The sequence below is a fragment of the Pholcus phalangioides genome, unplaced genomic scaffold (assembly GCF_987345545.1).
Source record: "Pholcus phalangioides strain wild (caught in Gottingen) unplaced genomic scaffold, Ppha-v1.0 ptg000024l_1, whole genome shotgun sequence".
Taxonomy (NCBI): domain Eukaryota; kingdom Metazoa; phylum Arthropoda; class Arachnida; order Araneae; family Pholcidae; genus Pholcus; species Pholcus phalangioides.
The window spans coordinates 19,988,614-20,015,927 of NW_028301616.1; the positions used below are offsets into that span (position 1 = coordinate 19,988,614).

At 34.3% G+C, this 27,314-nt stretch overlaps 1 protein-coding gene across 1 annotated transcript; it reads right to left on the minus strand.

Moving 5' to 3' along the window:
* Window positions 1-338: 338 nt before the first annotated feature.
* Window positions 339-27,002, minus strand: Nulp1 (Nuclear localized protein 1). The gene is made up of 15 exons (XM_089250421.1): window positions 26,693-27,002; window positions 20,509-20,715; window positions 18,858-19,054; window positions 16,273-16,358; window positions 14,304-14,434; window positions 13,100-13,199; window positions 12,021-12,114; window positions 11,808-11,900; window positions 11,463-11,676; window positions 11,135-11,247; window positions 10,334-10,492; window positions 7,943-8,033; window positions 6,464-6,543; window positions 5,400-5,469; window positions 339-4,052 (listed from the first exon to the last, which is right to left on the minus strand). The coding sequence occupies exons 1-15, from the start codon at window positions 26,840-26,842 to the stop codon at window positions 3,846-3,848; spliced, it is 1,992 nt and encodes a 663-aa protein (XP_089106547.1). The 5' UTR covers window positions 26,843-27,002; the 3' UTR covers window positions 339-3,845.
* Between the last annotated feature and the right edge of the window lie 312 nt (window positions 27,003-27,314).

The following is a 27,314-nucleotide window of genomic DNA, read 5'->3' on the forward strand; positions in this document are numbered from 1 at the left end:
CTTGCTCTCTGTGGAGAGACTTTCAAATGGGAGGCTTGCATTCGCCTTAAAGCTGGAAAACCAACAACAGATTTCGCACCTGGATTCTCAGTGGCACATATGTATTCAAACATACACATTACAACTTCTCTACTGTATTTTTAAAAATATCACAAGACACCCATATTTCAGTGATTACCGACTATAACCCTTCAAGCATGAGACAAGACAGTAATGTCATATCCCATCGGACGATTTAATTTCGAGTCAGTGACTAAGCTCTCTTGTTTGGCTTCAATAAAGGAATGGAATATTTATCTCGTGCTTAAAGGACGATTGACTAGAATTAAACTAAATAATTCAAAAACCAAATTCAAACAATTTAATGCCACCCAAATTCACATTCTAAAAACATCCAACTTTAAATACATTTAATTACAAACTACCATACATTATGTACAGTGTATACGAATGTAAATCGTCAAAGACGTATCACAACACAGACGAATTTGCCAGTAAAGCTCAGCATAAAATAACCAATATAAAATATTTATAACTGCTACTGGACATTTAGAGTTAGCTTTGCAGCAAAAAAGCCATAACTTGTAATATATGTGTGTGTATATATATAAGCACAATGTATATTCAATTTTTTTACAAAGAATCCTATCTTACATATTTAATTGAATTTTTCACACTTGAAATAAGAATTGCATAGAAAAGAATTCAAATCACATGATGCTGATGGTATTGTGATTTCTGAGAATATTAACGTTCATAGGGAAGAATTTGTTGTAATTGTGTGCAGTAAAAAAACTTGCACTAGAAACAAAAAATAATCTCTTGACTGAACGGGAGGAGCAAATAAGTTTTGATTTCACTTGATACAATCCTAACTGAATAATAATTCTGCCGCTTTCAGCGGGGTTTTTTATAGTGGCTCAGATTGGATTTGATGATTTTTTAGGAAAACCTTGAAAAATCAATACCAAAACCACAATGAAAATGTTTGAGTCTGTTTCACTCCAATCATGGTATAGAATAAAGGACTGACAAAGGATGGTTATCACACAATCAAATGGTTCGACAAAAAGTTTATCATCCCTTTAGGTGTGTTAATGTGCAGGAACAATATTTTGTACAGGAGAATGAGCATGGTAAAATAAAGGTAAGAAACTGACCAATCAGAAGTTGCGATATAGATTCCATTAGGCCTACATGTCAAATATCGAACAATCTTATGCATACCAGTTACAGGGCTCCCACTCATCCTACTTTTCTAACAAATCCTATTGGCAAAATTTATGTAATTGATTTTAATTGAGCAGGGAATCATTGATATATTGCCAAATGTTGGAGAATGCAATTAATGATTCTGCCAAAGCAGATTGTATTGTTTTTAAGGTTATTGGGGGGGTGTATGTGGACCATTTGGTTGATTAATTTTTCATTTGCTTAGTTTGAGGGTTCAACAAGTATAATAGTCATTAAAAACTTCCGTCTGGATGGAAAAAATAATTTTGTATTTATTACTTCATGGTCTTGGACAGTAACTAACATTCATCATTCAAAATTATGGTGCAAATAGGGGAAACATCAGTTTGCATTACAAAGCAGTTGGATACATAGGCCTATCCTAGGTTTGGTGATTCTGATGCTACCCAATAGCATTCCATTGTCTTCTGTATTTTTCTGTATATTTATAAACAATGCTCAGCAAAGAGCTAGAAATGGAAGTGTTCATTTGTCAAAAATGATTACACTGGCATATTGAACAGTAAAATGTGAACAAATTCCTTTAAAAAATGATGGTCAGTGCAGTAAAACTACCTGGTTCACCTTGCCTTATTTACATCAGATCTTGTAATTTACACATTTTGTATTGTACTTTTGAAAGTGGTCTCGAAGGGGCGTCATTCTTAAAAAATGTACGTCTTCAAAATTTGCTGTGCATTGTCGAAAAGAGTTGAGACAAACTGTGCACTTTGGAAGACTCCAAAAAATTTAATATGAGAGACAGACAGAAAAGAATTATCTGTGGTTGCTAGCACACTGTTTTGGCCAAAAATTGGTTTTGTAACCAAGTCATTTTGCTTTGGCTTAAGTCAATCTTACAGGATACTGAAATAGTGCTACAAAAATAAAAAAAATTTTAATTCTGAATTAACTTTAAATTATTTTTCGCAAAATTTTTTTTTAGATTTTTTTCATTATGCTATGATTATGTGGTCTAAGGGGGTTACCCTCCCCCATCCTACTTTTCAGTCCTGCGTTTTCCTACTTTTTCTCATTTTTTGAGTGGGAGCCCTGCAGTTATAAAGATTTAATTTTTGAAACTCTATTAAAAAAAAAATTAAAACTGATTTAGTGAGTGACCAGATTAAACAAAAACGAGATTATATGCTGGTTAGCCTATAAATTTTTTTCTTAAATGTGTCAAATGTTAAGGGGTCACACAAGTGTATACACATTATTCCAATTCAGACCTCTTCTGATGATGCTGACCTCTAGGATTGGAGAAAAGAATTCCTACCAGTGACCTGAAAATATCTTGTAATTCATGACTGCAAAACTATGAATTTATAAACAAGCCTTATAATTTATAAACAAACTTCAGTGCCCCAAAACAGAAATCAATCTGTAAAAATTTATAGAAAACAATATTATGGGAATTTTTATCGCAGAACATTTCCAGTCAGCCAAGGGCACAATGTAAAAACATTCTGCTTTGGGGCTCCAGTGGTAGAAAAGACTAACAGCTGATAAAAATGACAATTATGATCGTCTACGAAGAAAATTCATAGCATAGAAGTTCTCGTAACTTGCATCTCGAACAGCGATTTCCAAGACATTTTGAGGATAAAATAACAGTTGAATCCAGAATTAAAAAGGGACTTAGAACTGAGCTCCTAAAGTAGAACATCTAAATATACCAAAATCTGCAGAACAATCTAGAAGAATTTTAAGAAAAGTGTAGAAAACACTATTATGAGAATTTTTATAGCAGAACATTTCCAGTCAGCCGAGAGCTCATTGCAGAACATTCTGCTTTGGGGGAGACTGAGTTTCAATCATTAAATTAGGTAATTATTTTATATTCAAAGTGAAAATTAAGACAGTAGTTCCTAATCCATGTTTCACAGCATGTGGTGGGGGGGGGGGGGAACCAAGATATTTAAAATTCTAATTCATTCCCAACAATGCTCCTAACAAAAAAAAAAGTTAGCATATAAATAACATTGTTATCCTGTTACATTTTAATTAACATGCATTGTCTTTTTGTTATAGTTGTTGCCGATTCACAATTTTATTTTTGAGTATCACAGATTTTTTTTATCTTGGGGGGGGGGGCAAAATGATTGCAATATTTATTTATTTATACACCAAATAACAATCTGGAACATCGTGCGAAACATTCAGGTTGCATCATGTGATAGTCCAAACTTCCAAGTATTTTATACTTGTCGATAGTGTGCGAAAAATGCATTCATGGCTGGAAAACAAAGAAATAAAAAATTGAAAAGAGAAAATTCAAACAATTGTATGATACAAAAACCCGTTTCCCTTATCACATTATTCAGAAGACTTCTTGAAAGCTATGCCGAAAATTTATTCTATGTTTCAACCACAGGCACCAGTATGAAGCTGAAATGCACCAGCACGCCGATATGAGTCAAAATCTAATTGGCTATAATTGCTGGCCAATAACAAGAGTAGCTTTGCAACACTGCAGACAGTGAGCAGCATCTATAAATTTGCAGCAACAGACATTAGAGGAACACTGAGTAAACACACCCAAGTATTGAAGGAAAAAAAAAGAATGACGTAACACACAAATACGCACTCAATAGTGAACACAGTGCCAACTATTCTTCTCTGTCTTCATCACTGTCTACATCACCTTCATTTGGCACATCAGCTAAATGAATATTACTAAAAAGGTCCCTCATAGCATCGAGAAGGGAAGTTACACTGCGGCGCAAGTCGTTGACTTCAGGATCGGCGGCAGCAGCATTGCCATCTCTCGCTGCAGCTTGAGCTCCAGGAGCGACTCCAACATCTGTTTCATGTCGCTAGAATGCAAAAATGTGGTTACAAATCATCAGAATATCGTAACAGGATCATTGTTTTTGGTACACAGAATAAAATAAAATATCTGACCTTTATTTATGAAAAATACTCGTATTCCGATACAACAATCTTATACTAATCTTCCCCCTCCCCCTTGCGCTGTCACATACTTCTTCCAATATTTCTGCCACTGTCTGAAGCAGGATTGGAATGTCTCTTTTGAGATGCAAGCAGCTGGTCCATCACATTCTGTATGATGTCTTTTCGAATGAAATCTGGTCCCTTTCAGTCAGGAACACTTTCAGCTTGGGAAAAAGCCAGAAGTTCATGAAGACAGTTACATCAACATCTTGAACATTTGAAAGTCTATGTCTTTTTTCTATGGGATCCTATAACTCCTCCTCTTAACCAGATCATCGCCCACCGCTCTGTCCCAACGAAGAGATATAAGCAGGTGGTCAAAGAAGACACGTGCCATTGCTGGAAAAATGATCCTATATGTGCTGTTTGAATTTTAAATTCCAACTTGGTCCGATTTTTCAAAAATGTCGAAAGAGTAGATGTGCCGTAATTTGGTGCCAAATTGTTTTTATTTACTCCAGCATCAGTTGCTGAAATAATCTCAAGTTTTTCTTTAATCGAAAGCTGTTTCCCTTCGAGGCCACTCATTTTGAAGAAATGTGAAATACTCCTAACGTGTAGCATTGGCTTTCCACAGCCATAGAACAGTCATTCTTCCCCAACAGTTCAGCAAGTTATTGAAACTGATTTTAAGGGATCATTTTAGAATGATGATACTCTTTTGTTGATTTTCAGAAAATTGTTTTTGAATTTGTTATAATGAATTCTTCACTTTGTAATATCAAAATTTGCAACACATTGTTCCTATGAAAAAACGTATTTAAGGATTAGAAAAGTTCACGTTACAATGAGATTTTTGGGTAATGGTATGTGCTAAAACGGGATTAGGAAATAGAGAAATCTTTAAATTGTTATGAATAAATCATCCATTGAAAGGAACTGAAGAAATCCTTTTGTTGTCTGCTACTTTTACATTAATGAATCTAGGCATGCATGATTGTTTGTTTGTTGCATGATGTCAGCACACATCTTTTTAAAACGGTTGTATGAGCGTTGATAAAAATTTTAAATACATAAAAAAATGATTAAAAGTGATCTAAAAACAAAGTTTTAATAGAGAAATATAGTAGGCATCTCTCCAGTCGAAAATTCTATAATAAATATTGGATTCTGATTGCACTCTCATTTCCACCTTGAAATGAGATTCAAAGAATGAAAAGTTCATATCAATTTAAACCCTGAAACACAAGAACACCTGTAACACGTACCAGACTGAATGTAGGTAACAATGACTGCAGTAAAATACTAAGCATTCCAGTATTCTCCGTAGGCCCTGACCTGCAATGACAAAAACAACTGTAACAGACGAGGTATATGCAAATGTTGAACAACATCTATAAAATGCATTAAAAAATTCTTTAACCAAAATATTTTGTGAATTGAAACAATCACAATACACTGAAATATGAAATTTATATGGTGAAATGTAACTATACCAACTTTAAAAGTACTTATCCATGAATATCATCTTCATCAGAGCACTTAGTTCAAGTAACAGAATGCAACTTTTGCTACCTAATTCAGCGGTGCCTCTCGCAATTCAATATGCATTAGTTGCAAAACTAATACTAAGTGTAAAACCATCAAAATTGTGGGATGATATATCCTATACAAGTCAATCCAGCAATTTCATGCATAGGTATTTACAATCTAGAGCAAAGGTGCCGATTCCCAGTTTTGAAAAATTTAAAAATTTATCACTTGATAAAATATTTCACAAAAGAAAAGATTTCACACAAATAAAAGGGAAAACTGGAAATTTAGGGTTTACATAGAGTGACTGACCATAAGACCCTACCTGTAGAACCAAACATGGCCCAAACTCTTATCAGACTATCTGGTCTTTAAAATACAGGTAAAAAATTTGAGAGACCCTACTTTTTTTTAAAATCTAAGTTAATCATCTCTTAGATGAGATACATGATGCTGAAACTTTTCAAGCTTTGCTCGCAGTGACTGAAAAGATATCTATCTATATATATATATATATGATGAGACAACACATATAGGGTAACATAAGTCTGGGCATTAATGTAGTGCTTGCGTGTTTTATGCAATGATCTTTAAATTTTTGGTTGTACCTAGAACAAATGAAACAATTTTCACAGAAGCCTATGGGAAATGGTGTTTCAGCTAACAAGCATGATTCCAGAACGAATTATATTCGTTAGGTGAGGTATCACTGTATTTATACTTGACACACAAACTTTCATGGATGAAACTAAGTAATTGCCACATAATATAGAAAAAAAAATTATAATATTTTATTTACCTGGAAGGTCTTTTGTAGGATACTATTGAATCAGCAGGTGGTAGGGGATCAAAAGAAAATATTGGTCGATTTCTCAAATCCTGAAGAAAAAATAAACTTATCAAGGCAATCACGTAGATAAAAGATCATCAGAAACACAAATCAACTTTATTATAAAAAACTGGTTGTATTTCCAATTCAATAACCACACAAATAAATAATGCTTTCTTATTTAATAAAGATTAAAGAAAGGCCAATCCAAGGAAATCTCTCTGAGGTTGATAATATAAGGGAGCTTATTTTCAAAAGGAACATTTTCACAATTAATAAATTTATAGAAGAAAAAAAAACTTTTTTTCCTGGAATGAAATTAGTGGTTGTTAACCAACAGGTAGTACACAGTAGTGGTATAAGAATATTTAAATATTATGTTTCTGGATCAACATTCAAGATAGTTATCTACGTTTAAGTTTTTGAAATGTTCTGTTTTGAGAAAAAATTTGTGGAAATGTTACTTTTATATTGCAATTGGAGTTAAGTTTGAAAAATTGGAAATTTTTACACCACCTATTGATTCCAGGTGGTTTCACCCAGCCAAGGAAGATATCCTTACTACTCTCTCTCTCGTGATAACATAAGGGAAAAATCATTCTACAGTGGAACTTCCCACAATGGACAATCTTGTTAGCAGACACCTACAATAATGGACCTTTTTCAAATATCACCGACGAGATTTGATGTACTTTACTATTCGTGAATAGACACTTGTTATCAGACAAAATTTTCTGTTCCCTGGGTGTCCATTATTGAGAGGTTCTACTAAAAAATACGACTTTGAAAGCCCTTGTGAAAAATGAGCTGTTTTGAAAAAAAAAAATCCCTTAATGGCAGTAGGACAACTGCTTTGTTATATTCTCTTTTGAATGAAAAATACAAAAGTGAATGAACAAAGTGGATATGCTCTCTTTTGTTTAAAACAACTAATTTTACCTTGTAATTTTGACTGAAATATTCCAGTTTGAATAAAGTCTGGTGCATAATCTGACAGAACTCATCCCAAAGATTCAGAAACCTTATATGTGGTCTCCCTAATACATGGGCAAACAGGACCACAACTAAGGAAGGGCAGGGGGATCTGGTGCAATGGACCAAGAAGAGAGCTTCCTGGGTAAGATCGTGTGGGAAGAACATAAATAACAAGTTCTTTTCTGACAAACCTGAGGCAACCATGATAGATGGCTTTTTCATTTCCAACCCAACTCTATTGGTAGGTAGTAAACTGCTGTATGGCGATATTATCAGAGTTTGTGTGTAGTGTAGTAGTAGAAGTAGGAAGAGCATTTTTTCCATTAAAAATTATGGGGATGCCGAAATGGATACTGGCTTCAGGAGACAGAAAAATTTTTGTTTATAATTGTGGCCCTAGTCGTAATGGACTAAATATAATTACACATAAGTGCAACTACAAACCAGATAGAATGAACAAAAGGTAAGCATTACCGGAGGAAGAGTCACTGTGGCTTCTTTGATGTTTGCCAATATGATATGCCGAAGAATGTTTTGGGGCATACCTTTGTACCTCATTTTTCTCCTAAAAGTCACAATGAAAACAACATGCAGCGATTATGAAAGCATCACCCATTTGGACATAAAAACATGATATACTTTCAAAGTAAAAAATATCAGAATACAGTCGTCTGCTTTATAATGACCATGTTTATTGAGATTATCATAACGATTGTTATGGTAAATTCCAAGTGTTTCCCTATTCATCCCAGGTTGTTATTCATCCAATATAATCAGGGCCGTCTCAACAGCATCATGAGCCCCCGGGTCAAGTGATGTTTTTGAGGCCATACCTGGAAAGTTCTAGAAAATATCAACCATTTCTCATTTTTGTGAGGCCTCTTGAGGCCCGGTTGGGCCCATGCGTTAAAACGGCACTGAGTATGATGACCTACAAAGACCATTTAATCAAATACAATGCCAAAACTAAGTCCAAGAATTATCATTATTTATCTGAGGTGTCCAAACAAAGAAGGTCATTATAACAGAGTTTGACTGTATTTCACATTTTACTGAATAATCAAGAGTATAAAATTAAATTTGTTCCAGAATTTTTTCAATCACAGAATTGCAAATTCTTGTTATAAACGTTTGTCAGATATTACAAAATACGAGCTTATATTATCTAAAATTAAGGGAAAACAGAAATCTATAATAGCTAACACACAGGCATGACAAGCTCAGTAACTTGAAATCAACAACAGGAAAAAGTAAATACAGTAAAACCAATGTACGGACACCAATACTTGCAATGTTGGTTTAAATTATGCTCACTAGATGGCAGCATAAGTCCTAATATTTAATTCACTTTTTTGGCTACTCTTGAATGAAATTTTAGCAGGGCCTTCTCAAGAGCCCCCCCCCCAGGCCAAGGTTTTTCTGAGGCCCTACCTGGCAAATTCTTGAAAAGTTCAACCAGATTGCATTTTTGTGAGGCCCCTCTTCTCAAGAGGTGCCCGGTAGGCCCATGCGTTAAGACAGCACTAAATTTTAGATAGAAGTTTGTTAATGTTTGGCAACTCTGATGTTAGTTCAGCATCTAAATCACATGTTCTGGGTGTGCTCAGACATTTTACACATGATTTCACACCACTTAATATGCAGGATAGGAAACAAATTTTTATGAAAACATAATTTTTTTTTAATAAAAAAAATTGTACTTTTTTGATTGAAACAAATTTTGTTAATCATTAAGGACACATATTTTCATATCACCTCTACCTGCTTTTTTCACCCAATCTCTCAAATTTAATTCAGCATTAATGAATAAACTAACAAACAGCAATCATGAAATATGAACACCAAAAATCTGTGTTAATGTAACATAAGAGGTCGTTGAGCCCAAATTAACTTCATGGATTAACATTTTTCTTTTAGAAAAAAATGATTTTATTCATATGAGGGCTTTCCTCCTTCCCTCCTAAAATGAATGCCTAGTGGCAACTCAGTATCACACACATGGTGCAGGTTTCTCGATTCACACAATGTATAACCAAAGGGCCATTCAGCATCAACTAAATAAGCAAATTCTATTGACACAAGATTGTTTCTTGCACAATTGATGGATGTGCTTACTAATTTACACATTTTTATTTTTTTGCAGATTTAATAAGTTTTGGTAAAAAAAACGAACGAACTCAAAATTTTAATATGAAAATTAAAGTCTAAAGCTTAACAATATTTATGCTGGTACAATATGTTATTTTTAATTAGCAATTACGGTATAGAATTTAAGACTTTACATAAAAACTAATTTCTGTTTTTTAATCAGGGGAACCCTAGTGTCACATTGTAAATGCATTGAAAATACTTAGTACATTTATATATCTAAGTTTAGCTCCCTAGACTTTTCTGCAATTTTTCCCATGCACAAAATCTAGAAATAGAACAGCTTCCTTTTTGCACTGTATCTAGGGATTAAGTTTAAGTCTATATTTACCCCAAAGATCTTCTGTATTTCTTTTAATCACGAACTTTACCACATATCAATAACATGCCTACCATACCAGGTTACTTTTACTTCAATATCATTACAGTTATGTGAAGAAAAAACAAAATTTGAATTTTGTTTTAAATCGGCGTACCCTGTTAATCTGGCCAGCTCTAGTAATTGTCGACCTATCACTAAGAAAAAAACAATAAAGTGCCATTTCATTTGTCAATAGAGTATTTTTTAGTTTCAACAGGAACCCCCGATACAATCAGCCCTCTTTTACAGACAATTTTTTTTGTCCCTCTAGTGTCTGCAAAAGAGGTTTTACTGTATACTTTTTAAAATATAAAGATAGAAGCAGGATTGCAAATAACAGAATATATTTAACATACATTTCTTCACAGTCACTGATATATGGGTCACTAGAATTAATACGCTGCAACAACTGTTGAACATTCCTTTCTAACCAGAAAATAGTGTTTGGCTGCTTCCAAAGCAAGTACGTTCTTCCTATGTATAATGACTCTAGTTGGGTGAGAGCAGGAGGGTCGCTAAAGAAATAAAACATATTAGAGGAAAAGTTTTTAGAATAGCATATTTTTTTGTATTTCATAAAATATACAAATTTCAGAGTCATTTTACAAACTAAATCTGGTTATTTATTTCAACTCACTATTGAATTAATACATATTTGATTATCCAGAAATTCACAGACATTTTCCTAAGTACATTGGATAATCTCAAGACTCTACTGCAAAATATTTCTCAACCCTTGTGAAAAAAAAGAACCAGTAAAATCCTGGCTGGAACTAGAGGGAATGGGCTATGGGGGACCACCCTGGGAAGGGAGGAAAATTTTTAGGGAAACAAAGAATTTCAAAATCTAGAGGCAACAAAATCATGTTTGCTCCCACAAAATTCCTAAATACAGCACAGAGTAAAATATTTGAAACACTTTGGTGGACCACTAAATACCATATATGGAGGCATCCAATATTTTTTTAGGATTTATGTGAATATCACTAATATTTGTGGTATAAATTGGATAATTTTCATTTAATTCTAATTAAACTTTCAGTCAGCCTGAGGACTATCTGTCCCATTGTTGTGGACCATAGGTTGAGAAATGCTACTCTAGTATATTGCTTAATTGAATTCGCAGTGGGAGAAAACTAAGTGATAAAAAAATTTACCTTGACCTAGAATTGAAATAAGGGTGGGAAGACACCTGAGCATCTGGTTGCACACAACATTTATCAAGTAGAGGCATTAGTATCCCCGGGAACATAATTAGTGCATCTTGAAGCTGAAAACACACAAAATTGAAATTTAGTTCATACATAATTGTATGCAGCTAAAAACTGATATACGACACAAAGGATAAACCAAGACATTAGAAAACTGTTGTTTTTTAAAAAGTGAGAAATGTAAAAATATTTTTCCTTTCAAAACACCAAGTTCAGCAAAGTTTTGAATGAAAACATTTCTCTCTTCAAACAGTAGTAGGATATCAAAATTTACCATAGAGTCTGCTTCAGCAGTGCTCCTGTTGCCATCGCCTGCCTGCAGGTACTTGGCTAGAGGAACAGAAAAGGCAAAATTCGGAAGCTGGTAGAGATTCCTAGAGGCATTCCAATCATTGTAAAGTTTTATTAAAAACTCATACTGTCCTGATCTTAAGGCATAATAGTCAATCATCAATAGCACACACAATGGGTCATCATCTGGATCTAGACTGAAAAAGTTGAAAAAATTTGGAAATTTAAAAAAAAAATTATGTATTATATTGTCATTATTTTGAAAGAAAAAAAAAAGCAGAAGAAAAAATTCTTAATGTCTTAAGCTTTGCACATCCTTAAAACTTGCCTAAGTAAAAGTTTACAGAATTCTAACGCTGTCCGGGTACAACCTCTCTGGCCAACATAATTCAAATGCTTGAAAATGGTCACATAAAAAGATCTACAAAGAAAAGAGAGACATTATGCACAGAAAGAAAACCCCCATGCAACATAAAACAAAAAAAATATATGAAACAATGCTAAAAAAAATATATCTATATTATATTTTACTAATGATCACCTATTCTCTGCTCTTCTGTAATCTAGTCTACAGTTACCCTGCGCAACATTGAAGAGTGGGTGGAAGCAACATTCCATGCAATACAAAGCCCGTTCTACAAAATAAAATTTATTTTAGGTATGGATGCATACAGAAATGGAAATGCTTTGATGCATATATGCAGCAAAATAATCTGTAAAAATTCAAATATTCATAGCATTAACACAACCCCCACCCCCCCCCATCAAAAAAAAAAATATATATATATGCAGTGGAACTTCCGTTAATGAGCTTAATTCGTTCTACCAACGTGCTCGTTATACGAATCACTCCTTAAAATTCGTTAACATTAAACTCGTTAATATTCAAATCAAATCTCCCCATAGGAAATAATGGAAATTCACATAATTTGTTCCACAATTATTCATTCACATAAAAGTGACTATAAGAATATCTTCATTCAATAATACAACACAATAAACTTATTCTTTTTGTCCGAATTCGAAAAATAATGTATCTAATGACACTTGTTTATGCCTCCTTTTTAGGATGTAGGGGAGAATATCACCCACAATTTCAGTGTGTGGACAGAAGCCAAAAATCATCAGCTCAGTTGTGGAAAACGTGAGAATAAATACAGAAAGTGCAAAACTTTCGCTAGTAATGCGAATCATCGCTCATTAATTGAATCAAAAAATTTTCAAAATTTTTGCTCGTTATGCGAATTGCTTGTTAACCTGTATATATTTCACAAGATAGTGTAGGAAAACTAAAAAAAAAAAAAAAAATAGAAATTTCTCTTTTTTTGAATTTATTAACTTTTTAAAATATTTCAAGCAATATTAACACATTGTTGACTGGTTTTTTAAGTAAAAGCTTAGCTCACTCATCACACTGGCTACATACAAGTATAAAAACATACTAACTCGTGACCAGTGAACAATGTGTTAGCAATGGAAACCATACGATTCTCTGAATACCTCCTCCTCCTAACAAGATTATTCTATGAATGCCAAGTTCTAATTTTAAAACATAACATACCAAATACTTATTTATGCAACAGTAAAGATATATTCAGCACCAAGCTTATGTTCACTCACCAATCATTTCAGCAGCCATTTGAGCATCTTCCCCCATCCTACATATGTCACTGAACTGTATCAAGGCATCAATGTGATAAGGGTGAGAATTTAATAATGCCTGGAAGTAAAAAAAATATTCCAGATCACTACACACATTTTAAGCAGACAGCAACACCTCAAATATATAACAAGCTCACCAATCAATCAGCATGGCATAGTACAATATATATTCCGCAGAGGAATGTTTACTAGGTGCCGTATATGGTTGAATAGTAGTAAATAATATACAATACAGAATGAAAGTGTTAGTTATGAAGTAGTTAGTAAAGAGTAAGTTTTATAGTATCAGAAATAAAAGATAAATATAGTACTGGCTGATTAAAACAATTAGTACTAATTAGTTGGATATTTGTTCACTAGTGAAAATTTTTTTTTAAATACTCTATACTGGTAACTTGGGTGACTTCAAGTTGAGACACTCAAGGGTGAAGGTATCTATGTAATATATTTGAACAATATAAGAACTCTTGTACATAAAATAGTGCAGAGATATTCATAGTTTAGCTAATACTGATCATTTGATTATTTTTGTCTCACTTGTCATTTCCTGCAGACGAAGGCTAATAAGACTGGGATCTAAAGTTTACTACTGATTCCAAACAGCAGCGTTCAACATTTTGTTTTTTTGTATATCTAGCCGAGAGGTTTGTGCGCTAACCTTTCTGTGACGAAATTCCTGCAGAGGCAACATTTTCCTGTGATCCTATTTTTGTTATTTCTGTTGCACCTTCAAGTCAAGAAATATTCCGGCAAGGATGAATCTGTATCAATCTCACAACACCTCTAAACATCCTTTGGTATCTTATTGACCTGGGCTACTGTGCCCAGCTAATACCAATTCTGAATTTCATAACCATCCAAACAGACAAAACAATAAAAATAAATTATTGTTTTGTACAGATTCTTCAGTTTTTTTTCTTTTAGGGGCTGAATCTTCAAAAGGTTATCGTACAATATGTATGTATAGTAATTCCTCCCTTTCCCATTGTGCCATTATTTTCATTCAGCAATAAGAAACTGATAATCATCATGCTATTATCCATTATTCAGAAACAGCATATATTGTCTATGTATGTAAAGAATCGTTCAAGCATTTCATCTACATAAAATTTGAGCTGGTTATGAACATTTGAAACAAGAAAAAACTAATCTGAAGACTGACCATTATGTAATCTGGATTATAGCTTTCAACTGCTTCTAAAAACTGATGTTGTGTTTGCTGATACTGCTTGCTGTGTTCAAACGTGAAATAACATGCATCTCCTTTGCTTTCAACTAAGGACATTGACAGACCTAGGACAATAAAGCTTATAATGACTAAGAAAACAGCTGGAAATGATTATGAAAAAAATACACATAGTCCAAAGGAAAACCTGTATATTAACTTTCTTTACTGCTAAAGGAAAGGATTCACAAATATAAACATTGAGTCACATGTCAAAGTGTCATGCTTAATCTAATAAAAATGATTATCCCTAATGGAAATATAAGAAAGTTAACTTGAATCTCTAACACTGTTATGAAGCAACTTAAAAAAAAGGTGAAAAAAGTGAGCTACACAAAGAGCATTACTGAATTATGATGAATTCACATGATTCTAAGTAACTAGAGAAGAGCAGAACGCAAACCTCTCAGAGAAAAATTTGATGTCCAACTACCCTCTAGCGCAGTTGCACTTTGCTGTGAATGAAGATTCGTTGTGAAGCCAGTGAACAAAATTTGAGTTAATGTTAATACTCTAGAAACTTAGAAAAATAAATCAACTCTCAGCAATTCTCAGCTGTATGAGTTTTTTCTCTCATTATTTCAACTCTATATTTGTTTCTGCTGTTTCTAACCACTCATTATTATACAGTCAATGCTTGATTTTATGAACTACTTCTTCTCCAAACACCAACTCTGGCCATATTGCAATTTACTGCCATATGAGATGGGTTGGAAATGAAGGCACTGCCTCAAGCTCATTAGAGAAAATATGTTATTTATATCCTCCCTTAGGTTTGAACTCGGGACCGTGACATCAATGTTAGTGGTAGATGGGTATCTCACCTCCACGCCACTCAGGCTGTTTTCATGAGCTTGAACAGACTTATATAGAGCTAGAAGTCACTCCCTATTTGTAAATACAAGATATACAGGAAACTGGATCTCATGTACAGATGATGGTTCATGGGAAAAAAATTCCCTTGCCTCTAGAAGGAATTAAACTGCCACCACTATAGGAGAACAAATTTCCACTGCTTCTATAGCATATTGGTAGCACACTCGCCTGTACTGCAAGGAGATGATTATCCAAACAGGCAAGTGAACCATTCCAAAAAATCATCTCTACATAAGATCAAATTTGCTGTAAATCTTGAACAGACTTGAATAAAATTGAAAGTTCGTATATGTGCTGAAGGTGTTCAGAGAAATGCCACATTACTCATGTCTAAAGAATTAGCTTGTAAAAATATGTTTGTTTGTGAAGTCAAGCTGTGACTGTATTTTCTCCTATTTCTCAATGTCTATCCTTCATAATTTATGATTCTTCTACAACTCTTTTTGAGTGGACATTTTTCTTCTATACCGAGTTAGATTTGCCATATTTACCACAAAGGACACTGCAACAATTTATGATAGACCAGACATACCCGCCATAATTTAAATGGACCCAATGGTTATAATTGTGTGTGAGGATGATTTCAATTTGAATAAGTAAAAAATTTGGATATAAACTTTCAGATCTGATATAATGTATACATCACGTACTGCTGTGGAATACATTTTTCCAATTGCATTGAATACCAAAAAACTGAATGCAGAAACCAATTAAAATGTCAAATCTCATAAAATATTTTTTTAAGAGGAGGATATTATTTAGGCTTTCTCTTAGGGTGGGGGAGGGGGCAGGACATCATAAGATCAGAATAAATAATTGGTATTAAAGAACATAGTTGTTGTCTAGCCACAACAGAGAGGTTTTGTACCATATGCAGAAGAAAAATTCCATTTCACAATGAAAAGTTATATTTTACGACTTTCTATGAAAATTTGATCATAACTAATATGTTGAGATTTTGAAATAAAGTATCTCACAAATATGATTTAAATCCAGAAATTGAAAACATAGAAGAAAAAAAAACACCTACCAGGCTTGCCTACTTGCTGCAGATGAAATGATGAAGAAACCAAGACTGAAGACCGCCCGTGGACTCTTCCTCTACTTTTACGTTTCCTAAACATATTTTGAAAATGTAAGACAACAATTATGTACAGAGCATAAAAATAAGTGAAAAAAATTAGATAATTTATAAATAATGTCAGGTATATACGGGGTGATTATGAAAAAACTATCCCGACATATGGGCCCCTAACTATCATACCATTCACAGAAACTGAATGAAATTTTGGCATAAGGTATTTTGAGGTATGCGCTCAAGAATGATATGGAAAACAACGGTGTCACTCTAACAGTTACGGTTACAGTGAGAAAATTTCAAAAATATCAAATGGCAACACCAAGTTTTTTGTATTGGAATGCGATCTCCATACTGAAAAACACTCCCGGAGCTAGGCAAGGAAAAAGTAAAAAGGACTTTGCCGTGCACCAGAGCATTAATGTTCATTTCATTCGTCACACCGTTTCTTCGGCTGAGATCCAAGCCTGATTAGTCCTCCACAAGGTCATGTGGAAGATTTGTGAAACACAATAAAATGCTTTATTTTATGCTGCTTCTCTGTCCTTATTGGTTGTCCTCACTTTTAGCCTATCTACCGCCGGTGATTTTCATGCTACAGTTGTCGTTCGAAAGCTATTTAGGGTTTTTCACAATGGAGATCACATTCCAATACAAAAAACTTGGTGTTGCCATTTGATATTTTCAAAATTTTCTCACTGTAACCGTAACTGTTAGAGTGACACTGTTGTTTTCCATATCATTCTTGAGCGCATGCCTCAAAATACCTTATGCCAAAATTTCATTCAGTTTCTGTGAATGGTATGATAGTTAGGGGCCCATATGTCGGGATAGTTTTTTTATAATCACCCTGTATATAAAAAAAAACACGCACACACACAATATCATACATAAATATAGTATATAAGCCATTATTTTGAATCAAAACATAAACCTCTGGAACATAAATAGTTCTCTGACAAGTTGTAACTCTTTTAAGAGCATGGGCGGAGATACGTCAAAGGCAGAGTCGACTGATCTAATGTATACATGAATTGACATCATCATGCCCCCCCCCCAGCAATAATGACTGCCCCTCCAGACTTCCAAGTCTATCTCCGCCTATGTTTCAGAGTTACGTGAATAGCAGTACAGTGATGCCTTGGCTAATGAACGCCTCAGCTTACAAATGTTTCGGCAAACAAAAAGATTTTTTCACGATTTTCCTTCAACCGCTAACAAATACTGATTACGCTATACTAACGAACATTGTCATTGATATAGATGCACACGCTAACATAAAACAGCCATGTTATGAGCCGAGTTTTCACACCAATCATCGTCAGAATTACTGTCAGTTGAGCCTGATCAACTAATGTCCATCTCTGGATCTTATTCCAGATGTACACCCACTTTTTTCTGAAAATTTTTGAACCATTTCATGTAAAATGAAAGATTTAGTTAATAGAAAATGCATTAAAAAATGCGTATGTTTACAGAGCATGCATTCTTTCAGTTCAAGACTTTTAGCACCAAACTGAACAGTTTGAACATTCTAGAAGCTACTATTTTCCATCTGCATGTATCAGACAGAAATGAGCTGACCATATCACAAATAGATGGGATCACCTACAAACTAAGTTTGTGAACACCAACTTCGGTAGAATAAAGCTGATGTTGGTTGTGCACACCAGTGTTTCTTAACTGCCAGGTCGTGGTCCAGTACCAAGCCCTGACACTAGTCACACAGGGTGGTGTGTTCCATTTCCCCATTAATTTCCTATTAGTTGTGTGCGTATGACCTACGCTTACACAAAAGAGATTTACAAGGGGCACAGGTTTAAAAAGGTTGAGAATCATTGATGTGCATTGTGTAAAAATAAGATCTTAGACAGTATCTCATCTTCACGTAAGTTCTCATTTATCTAATTTTGAAGCTGTTCATTTTAGCCTTCAGTTAGTTTTAGTCTATTTTTACAGCACTCCTTGGTGTTTTAAAAAATTTTCCTTTAAAACATTTTGGGCAGTTTCTGGAGCAAATTAAATGATTTTACATAGAAACATATGGAAAATTTTATTTCCACTAACAAACTTGATTTCGTAATGAATTATCTTCATTAGTTAAGCTATCAATGTACTAGGATTGCATAAGTAGGTTGAGTTTGAAAGAAACTCTTTCCACTCTGAAGGAGTGGACGATCATCACATTTGTGATTTTACATGTTCATGCTGTGATGCAGGCAAATAATATGGCTCTCAGAGAAGTCTGATGTGACACGTAACGATGAACCAACAAGGAATAAACACCTATATATATTTCCATTTCCCTAACAAAAGTTGCATCTAAGTCAAACGAAGATTGGTGCGATGGAAAATGATACTCAATATTTTCATTACAATATTCAAGGTAGAAAAGCTCAAAATTTTTTATGAGCATTTTAATTTCATAGTGACCTGTAACAGATTATCAAATGGCTTGAGTGACCCAAGCTATTGAAAAATGTGAACACATTTACCTTATGGTGTAAAACTATACCAATAAATTTAAATCAACTAACACTTGCTCATGAGCAGTTTTTGAGCCAAAAAGTTTTTTCATCTCATTATCTGGATTCAAATTTCGAAGATCAACAGACAGCAAAGATTTTTCATGACTAGTTTTCGATGAGGAACCAGAAATAAATGTATCAGTTGGAGCTTCTGGTTCTCCAATGAGCTTGTTAACTTCTTGAATAGAGGCATCAATTTCATCTTCCTGTTAGAAACATACAACAGATTGAAACTAATTGATTATAAACAACAATTTATATACACATGCAAATGGCAATGAGGTAGCTGAAAAAAAGCCTATAAAAATTTGAATGTCAAATCCAACCAAAATAAGAGCAATTATCATGAAAAAAACTAAAAACTATGATAAAACATAATACACTGTCCATAAAAAACTATGGCTGTCTTATCTAAAGATGGAAAACTTCTCAAATTCATACCAATATGAATATTGCGTTAACCCTTTGAGCAGCAATAAGAAATCACTAAACCCCTCTTCAAAATGTCATATTTTTAGGAGGATAGGGAAAAGTTTTCGATTTTGAGAAAACATTTTCACAAAATATCTGGGTCTGTCAGTGCTAAAATAACAGGCTTTTATGGAGATGAGATATCTCGTCATTGCTGCTTGAAGGGTTAAATACATGGTATACATGAACTTATTAGAAGGGAAACTTCTAACATGAACATTTTCATATATATAAAGCTGCATTAAGTAGGCCAAAGTGAATACTAAGATGTATGCAGAAAAATTCTGAGCAGAAAGGAGAGAAAAAACCATGGCTGAAAGCAAAATTATGTAATTTCTCTTTTTTCTTATGATTGATATGAACAAATACCAGGATTCGCAAGAAATTTTACAATCGAATTTGACTAGTCTTAATCCTTCAAAAATTATGTGTGACTATCGTAGCACTTTAGTTACTATGTTAATTTAATTCAAAGTTTCTTGTCATTGAAGCAATTATGTCCCAATGTATTTTACACTATTTAAAAAGTCTATCATTTAAATTTTTTGGGAACAAAAGTTCCAAGTTTGGAACAAAGTTCCCAGATATTTATAAAACATCTGGGCTTCACAATGATAAAGAAAGATTTTTAAGAAGGTGATATATTTCGTCAATGTCTCTTACAGGGTCAAGAACACTTAATGTTTGTCATCTTCTCTACGTCATCTTCAATTCAAAAAAGTGACCAGATTTTCTTTGCTTATGAAAACACTTCCAATTCGAGAAGTTCTTAAACTTGATACACAAAACATTGTATAGTCTTACCAACAACATATTAAGTAGGATTTGTTGAACAGCCATTCATTTCGAATTGAAATGATACATGAATGTCAAAAAAGATTCCAATGAGGATGACATTTATGAGGAAATTGAATTCTTGTGTCAAACATGACATTAAATCAACATTTCACTTAGAATGAAATTAAAATTAACTTAAATAAAATAACAAATGCCTCTAAACAAACACACAAAATTAAGAAAGAGTATTGATTGGTTCACATGGTCATTTACTTGACAAAATACTATTAAAATAGATTTCAAAAGACTTGTAGAGTTATCTAGTAACATTCTAAAAACATTCTGATTTGGTACTTCAACTCAGATACAGGTTGTTTTTAACCAAATAATGAAAATGATAAATAAAAATTACGGCATCATCCAAGTTTTCCTCAGTGCTTTTCTGAGTTTTCAGTTTTTTCTTTTTCTTCTTCTTTTTTCTTTTCAGACTGTCTGTGCTGTGGGTGGAGTCTTGCTTTTCTAGTCTGTTGCGGTCTTGACCTTCTTGGGGAGGCTCGTTTTCCCTATCATCGTCTTCTTTGGCTTCAGTATCAGATAGCGAATGGTCAATGCTATTGAGCTTGGGGATTAAAATTTTTAAAAAAGTAAATTTCGAATGAAACAAAAAAAATATATACATATTTTCAATTGCACACATCAAATTGCTTGGGAAAAACCAGTGAATAATCATTGATGAAAAAAGATGTTGTTTAATTGAATGAGGGCCAGATAATTGAGGTTCTACTGTATTCACATTAACCCAGCATGTTTCTGTGTACTTACACATTTGTACAGTGATACCGACTAACAAAGACGATTCATTCTGGAATCATGTTCGTTTGCTGAAACATGATTTACCATTAGGTTTCTATGGAAAATCATTTGATTTATTCCAAGCTCTGCCCAAAATTTAAAGTTTTTTTAAAACACAGAGGAATGCTATAAAAAGACAAAAACTGATCGAAGGCTAAAATGAGCAGCTCCAAAATTGGATAAACGAGAATCTAAAGGAAAATGGGAGATGCTGAAGATTTTTTTTTTATTTTCCGGTATGTACACAACCAACACCAGCTTTAATAGACAATAAATAAATCTGATGTTGACACAGCCCAGTCGAGTTTGTAGGTGTCCCCATCTATTTGTGATTCGGTCAGCTCATTTCTATATCTGTTCTATGCAGATAGAAAAGATAAGCTCTTAGAATGTTCAGCCCCCTAAAGCAGAATGTTTTGCATTGTTCTGCAACGAACCTTCGGCTGACTGTAAATGTTCAGACAGTAAAAATTCCCATAATAGTGTGTCTTCACTAACATTTTTCTTAAAATTCTTTCAGATTGTTCAGCAGCACCACTGATTGTTCTGCGACGTGCATCACAGAGTTCGGCTTATTCTGCTTTTGGGGGTTCAAAATATTCAGTTTGATGCTCAGAGTCTTGCACTGAAAGAACATATGCTATGAAAAACACACTCATTTTTTAATGCATTTTCTATTAACTGAATCTTTCATTTTACATGAAATGTTTCAAAAATTTTTAGAAAGAGAAGTGGAGGTACATCTAGAAAAAGAAGATTTCAAGGTGGACAAGAATTAATTGGGCTCGAGTGATAGCAATTCTGGATGATGAGTGACACAGAAACTTTAGCTCATGACGTGGCTGTTTTATATTAGCACTGTGTCCATGTCGAAAAAAAATTTTCATTAGCCTAAATCGGCATTTGTTAGCTGAGGCAGAAAACTCATGAAAAAAAATCTTTGTTAGGTGAAAAATTTGCGCGTAAGCCGAGATATCACTGTATTATCCGGAACATGACAGATCCCAGGCACCAGGTTGCCATGACAACTGAAAAAATGTGATTGGCACCTAAACTTTTTTAAAAATATTATAACTGAAATGGAGGCTAAATGACACCACAGAATTTTCAGGAATTATGCCAGCATGTCTATATTGCATGGAAGGGAGTCCTTAAGTCCCAGATAAGATAAAGAATATACTATTTTTATTGCTTTTAGTGGGGGGGGGGGGGATTCTTGGTTGCTGAAATGTGGCTGGTATCTGATTTCTATTTCCTCCATGATTCATCAAGCCCTGGTATTATCCACATTCAAGACAAATTCAAAGTTACATTAAAAGAAAAGAAAAAGATACAGTATCTCACCTTGTCATATACATGCTAAAAATAAATAGTTAAAATGAAATAAATGTTTAAAATTAAAAAAAAAAAAAAGCAATAGGTAGTTCATGCTTTCACAAATTCTAAACCTTCCAGTGGCTGCATATATGTAGGAGATACGTGGCTGAAAGAAGAGCGATTATCTCCTACATACACGTGCCTGCTAGAAGGTTAAAAACGTTACTGAATAGATTTAAATAACTTGCATCATAAAGCAGAGCAACAAATAAAATAAAAAAATGTAGGTGTCAGCTAATTTCCAGGAAGCCAAGCATGATCTGGAAGAACTATTTTAAATAATTATTTTTCTAAGTTTTTTTTGGATCGTTAATGACCCCTTTCTATGTTGTAAAACACGCTGACATAAAATCAGAATATTTTGAGCCGTCCTTAGTTCAGGGCTGGACAAATCCCAGGTGCCAGATCACGGTGACAACTAAAAAATTAACATTGGAGCTTAAAACTTTCTTTTTGTGGTTACCGAATTGCAGGCTGGGAGCATGTTTGGAATTTATAGCAGCATATCTACAAAATTCAACATGTGCAAGACCTGAAACAAACTGATTTTACAGCACATGAGAATTTTGCAAACTGGGTTTTACTGAAAATCGGAGATGATGTTGACCAGGGTTTAAGCTAGATAAAAAATTCCTTTAGCAAAAAAACTCGAAAATTGGGGAGGGGGGAAGCTTTAGCAAAATGCTACAATGCTAATGATTGATGGTTGTCTACTCATTTGGCATCTCCTGTAAACATTTTTGCAAAAGTGGCAACTACTTTTGCATTTTGCAAAAAATGCAACCGCAGCTTAAACCCTGATGCTGACTGACTTTCAAATCTCTTGAGGACAGACGAAGCATGCTTTTCACCAAATAGAAGTGTCAATACACAACACTGCCATAAATGGGCAACAGAAAATACACATGCAGTGGTGGAAATGCCTCTTTATGACCTAAAGATGGCAGTTTGGTGCGGGTTCACAGCTTCTTTCACCATTTGGTCCTTTTTTCTTTGGGTAAATTGCAAACAGTTTCTGGAACAGGTGTGTGTGAATGATATGTAGTTTTTCTAAAGGCTTAAGTTATCCCTCATTTGAAAGAGACGAAAACACTCCATTCCATAACATCCATACAGGTTGGGGCACCTTAGCATATTGCTAATCCTGGCAAGACAATTTTGAAGTTCACACATAGAGAGAAAGTGTCCCGAGTTGCTGTTTTCTGCATGAATGGGCCCCAAAGTCTCCAGATTTTACATCTTGTGACTTTTGGTTATGAGGCTATTTGAAATTCCGCATATATACTCAGAGATTGGCTTACATTATTGGCCCAGTTGAAAGATGCTATATGGTATCAAGTTTCAGGGATGACCTCCAAAAAGCTTTTTAATGCTATGCTATGCAGGGTGATTTTTATTGTCTGACGACAGGGCGATGACATTGAAAAAATTTGGACACCAATTTTTTTTGAATGAACTCAACTATATTATTGCGAAACTAGTTTTAAACTGCAATGCCATCTGTTGAACACAAATGCAATTATTTCAATTTTTTTTATCATAAAAAATAAAATCCTAAATGTTCCTAAGCATGTCTGTCAAAGCCGCACATCTTTTTATTGTACATATTTAAAAAGTTAGTTGTCAAAAATCTTGCGAATTCTGGATCACGCTATATTTTGGATTTACCATGGTGACCTGGTGCTTGGAATTTGTCCTGCTCTGGGTCCCCCGGGACAGTTCTCATAATTTCTCTTGTTTGCTCATGTTATAAATTCAGAAGAGTTAGAGTATAATTCTTTTTTGCTTTGGCTAGTTTCTTTCTGGCTTTTATTTCTGGTCAGCCATTTTTTTTCTATTGGCTATTATTATTTCCTTTGGCTTCCAGGTTTTCCAATTTTCCATTGTCTTCTGTATTCAAGGTTCTGTCCAGACTTTTTTGTAGGTTCCTGTTTTTGTGAAAATTTTCCTTATTTTCGAGAAAAGGATCATTAATTTTGTGAAACATACTTTGTGGGAAGAAAAATAATCTAGATTATCTATCACGAAGAAAATGAGAAACGGAAAGTTTATAATAATTTGTATTATGTGCAGGGTACAGAAACAGGACCCAAATTTTGACTCACCCCCCGGTATTGTCATCAGCTGAAGGTGAAGTTGCCCTTGAAGGTTGCTAGTAATGATAGGCTTTTGTGTTGAAGAACACAGCGTTTGTGAATCAGTTGGATTCTGTTCTTCATATTAGTTCTTTTGTTCATCTCATACCATATATATACTACTACTTAACCATACATGCACCTCTCGTACACATTCTTTTTCGGAGTCTCAAATGAATTGGCACATGCCGGAATGTGTGTTCTGTAGCTTGTAGTATCTGTGTTGTAGAGTTGCACTTGTTCAGTGTTCATGCTGCCATTTGTCTTCCATTTTCTGAAGTAAAGATGGAAATGCTTCAATTTTCATGTTATGCCATTATCGCGTTGTAAGTCTGCCTGCTCTCTGCAGAGAGACTTTTTCAATGGGGGACCAGCTCACATTCGTGCCTCAAAGCTGGAAAGAAAACAGCAGAAAAACCAACTTCAGCTGACCACCACTGTGCCGTCAACGGGGTTCGAACCAGGATCCTCAGGTCATACCATATATACAGAGTTCTATACTTGCATATACAGTTTTCCCAGTACATACAATAGATTTCCTTACAGTTTTTCTTGTTGGAATTCACATTTTGGATCTATTTTTCTCTCAGGCTGTGCATTTCACATTCATTTTTATTAATTTTTTAAGCACACCAGCTATTTTTTAGCACACAAGACATTGTACTTGAATTTTTAATACCGCAATCATGCTTTTAGTAAATGCAGACATATATATTGCATCAGACATTTTTCTCACCAAAGAAAAAATTCACCAGCATATCCCCAAATGGCACCCAGAGATTTTTTAGCCCTGACCGTTGTGGTATTTAAAAGTTTTATTTATAACCTAGAGTTTTTATTCTGGAATAATGTTTTTATCAAAAAAAACCAACTGCGTTCATTTTATTGCTTCCATGGCGCCCCCCCCCCACAAGGGCGGGCTGTAGCCTTGGGCTCGGAAAATTCTCTTTTTTTCTTTTTGCTTTTTCCTGCTATAAATTAGCTATAGAAGAGCCTGAGAAAAATCTGACTGTGGCCCGCAGAAGATCCCAGCCTCGGGGGGCCTTGCTCCAAGATGTGAGGGCCATCGCTGCTTCATTTTCAATATCAATTCCATATCTGGTCTAAGAATAGTGTTTTGTTTGCTACTGTTTTTTTGTCATTTTTTCCCTCTAACAGCTGTAATATAATCTTTCTTTTGGGATATGCTAGTAATTTTTTTCTTTGGCAAGAAAAAAAAAAAAGACTCTATTTCACTCTTGACGATTTACCGTCATGCTTTTGGAAGTTTTCTTTGCTGAAGGAAAAACCACCAAAAATAGATTATAGAGTCTTGCTTATCCGACATTCCGTATTATTCGATGTCCCCAACTGTTAAGCCTCACAGAATTTCATATAACAACGGAATTAAGGCTCTAGAAACTGCAATGAAATACATTAAGTAACAAGAAGTTACAGGAATCGGCATTATGATGCTGCAAAGATGGCGAGATTTGGCAGCGAGAAAACTGTACTTGTCAGGAAAGCAGACTATGATGAAACATTTCTTTAAATCACAGAACTGAACTTTTTAAGCACTAAATTTCAGAATATTTTGTCTTTAAGTTGATTTTTTAAGTTAATTTTTTCTATTGTTTTCTTGTGAAATATGATCATTAGGTTTGTAATGTGTAAAATTATGACACAGTTTGACATTTAATAGGCATTCCCTCAACACCTCCATACTATCCGACGTTCTGCCGGCCCATTTATGTCGGATAAGTGGAACTCTACTGTATTATACTACATTTGTAGAAAGTTCCAATGATGGAGGTCCTGCGCATGGGGTTGTCTCTTTCCTCCCATTGTTTACTGAGCTGATCGAATTAGGGGGGGTGGGGTGTCTAGTGTATATCATTTCCACAAGATTAAATATACAAAAAAAAAACATTTGTAAAACCTATGGTGAAGATGTTTACATAGAGGTATGGGGGCCTCAAAGGGTCGAGATGTACAGTCCTCATCATTTTTTCTTTGAAAGCTAAAAATTCATTACATGGGGGGGGGGGGGCTTTCTACACCATGTGAGGGTCATGCATAGAGGTATGAAAATAATTTTAGGGGATTCTATGATAAAGGGTGGATAAAGTGGTGAGACATAATATTGAGCACAGTTTTGAGCGAAATGAGTAAGCTCAAAAATTGAACTCACAGATAAAAAGGGTCAAGGAAAGAGACCGATCTTTCATCGACCATTAAATTTTATAAATTTACCAATTCAAATCTGTTGTGAGCTATCTGTTTCCTAACCGCTCCAGTGGGTTGGCTGGGTGCTCCATCATCGGATTCACTCATCCCATCGACACCCAAACTCGCTGCAAGATCTTTCTCGCAATGGAGCTTCTTCAGCACCCTATTAGACATTTTTCCAATTTATCGACGTCCAACTCAACACGACGATCTTTTACATAGAGGTTGTGGGAAACTAAAATAACACATTATACACACATACTACCACGAAGAAGAAAAAAACCCTTTAAAATCAACATGTGTACAATCAGTTGCGGTTGATTGATGCACCAATGATTGCAATTCACTGACGCTCGCACGCAAGGCGCGTGTTATCAAACTCGCCAATCAAAAATCACGCCATTCCTAATAGAATGGTATTTTTTATAAAAGAATATTTTTAATTGGTTTCTATCAAAGGTATATATACCTAAGAGGCTCTAACCTTCAAACCTATTTTTCAAAGGATTACAGTTGCTTTTTTTCTCATAATTATTCATAACTCTATATGTTTTTTAACATAAAATTTGATTGATGATGATCAAAAATGAGAATGATTCTTGTTTCATGTTAACATTTTTCAATAACAGCTCGAAAAGAATGAACA

Bases quoted from the DNA above. Each gene is read 5' to 3' on its own strand.
- Nulp1 (XM_089250421.1), bottom strand. From the start codon at position 26,842: ATGTCTAATAGGGTGCTGAAGAAGCTCCATTGCGAGAAAGATCTTGCA. The intron at 16,359-18,857 runs GTTAGTTGATTT...AAATATGTTTAG, and splicing joins AAAACTGCTCATGAGCAAGT to GAAACGTAAAAGTAGAGGAA. The intron at 10,493-11,134 runs GTAAATTTTTTT...TTATTTCTTTAG, and splicing joins TATTTCAATTCTAGGTCAAG to CGACCCTCCTGCTCTCACCC.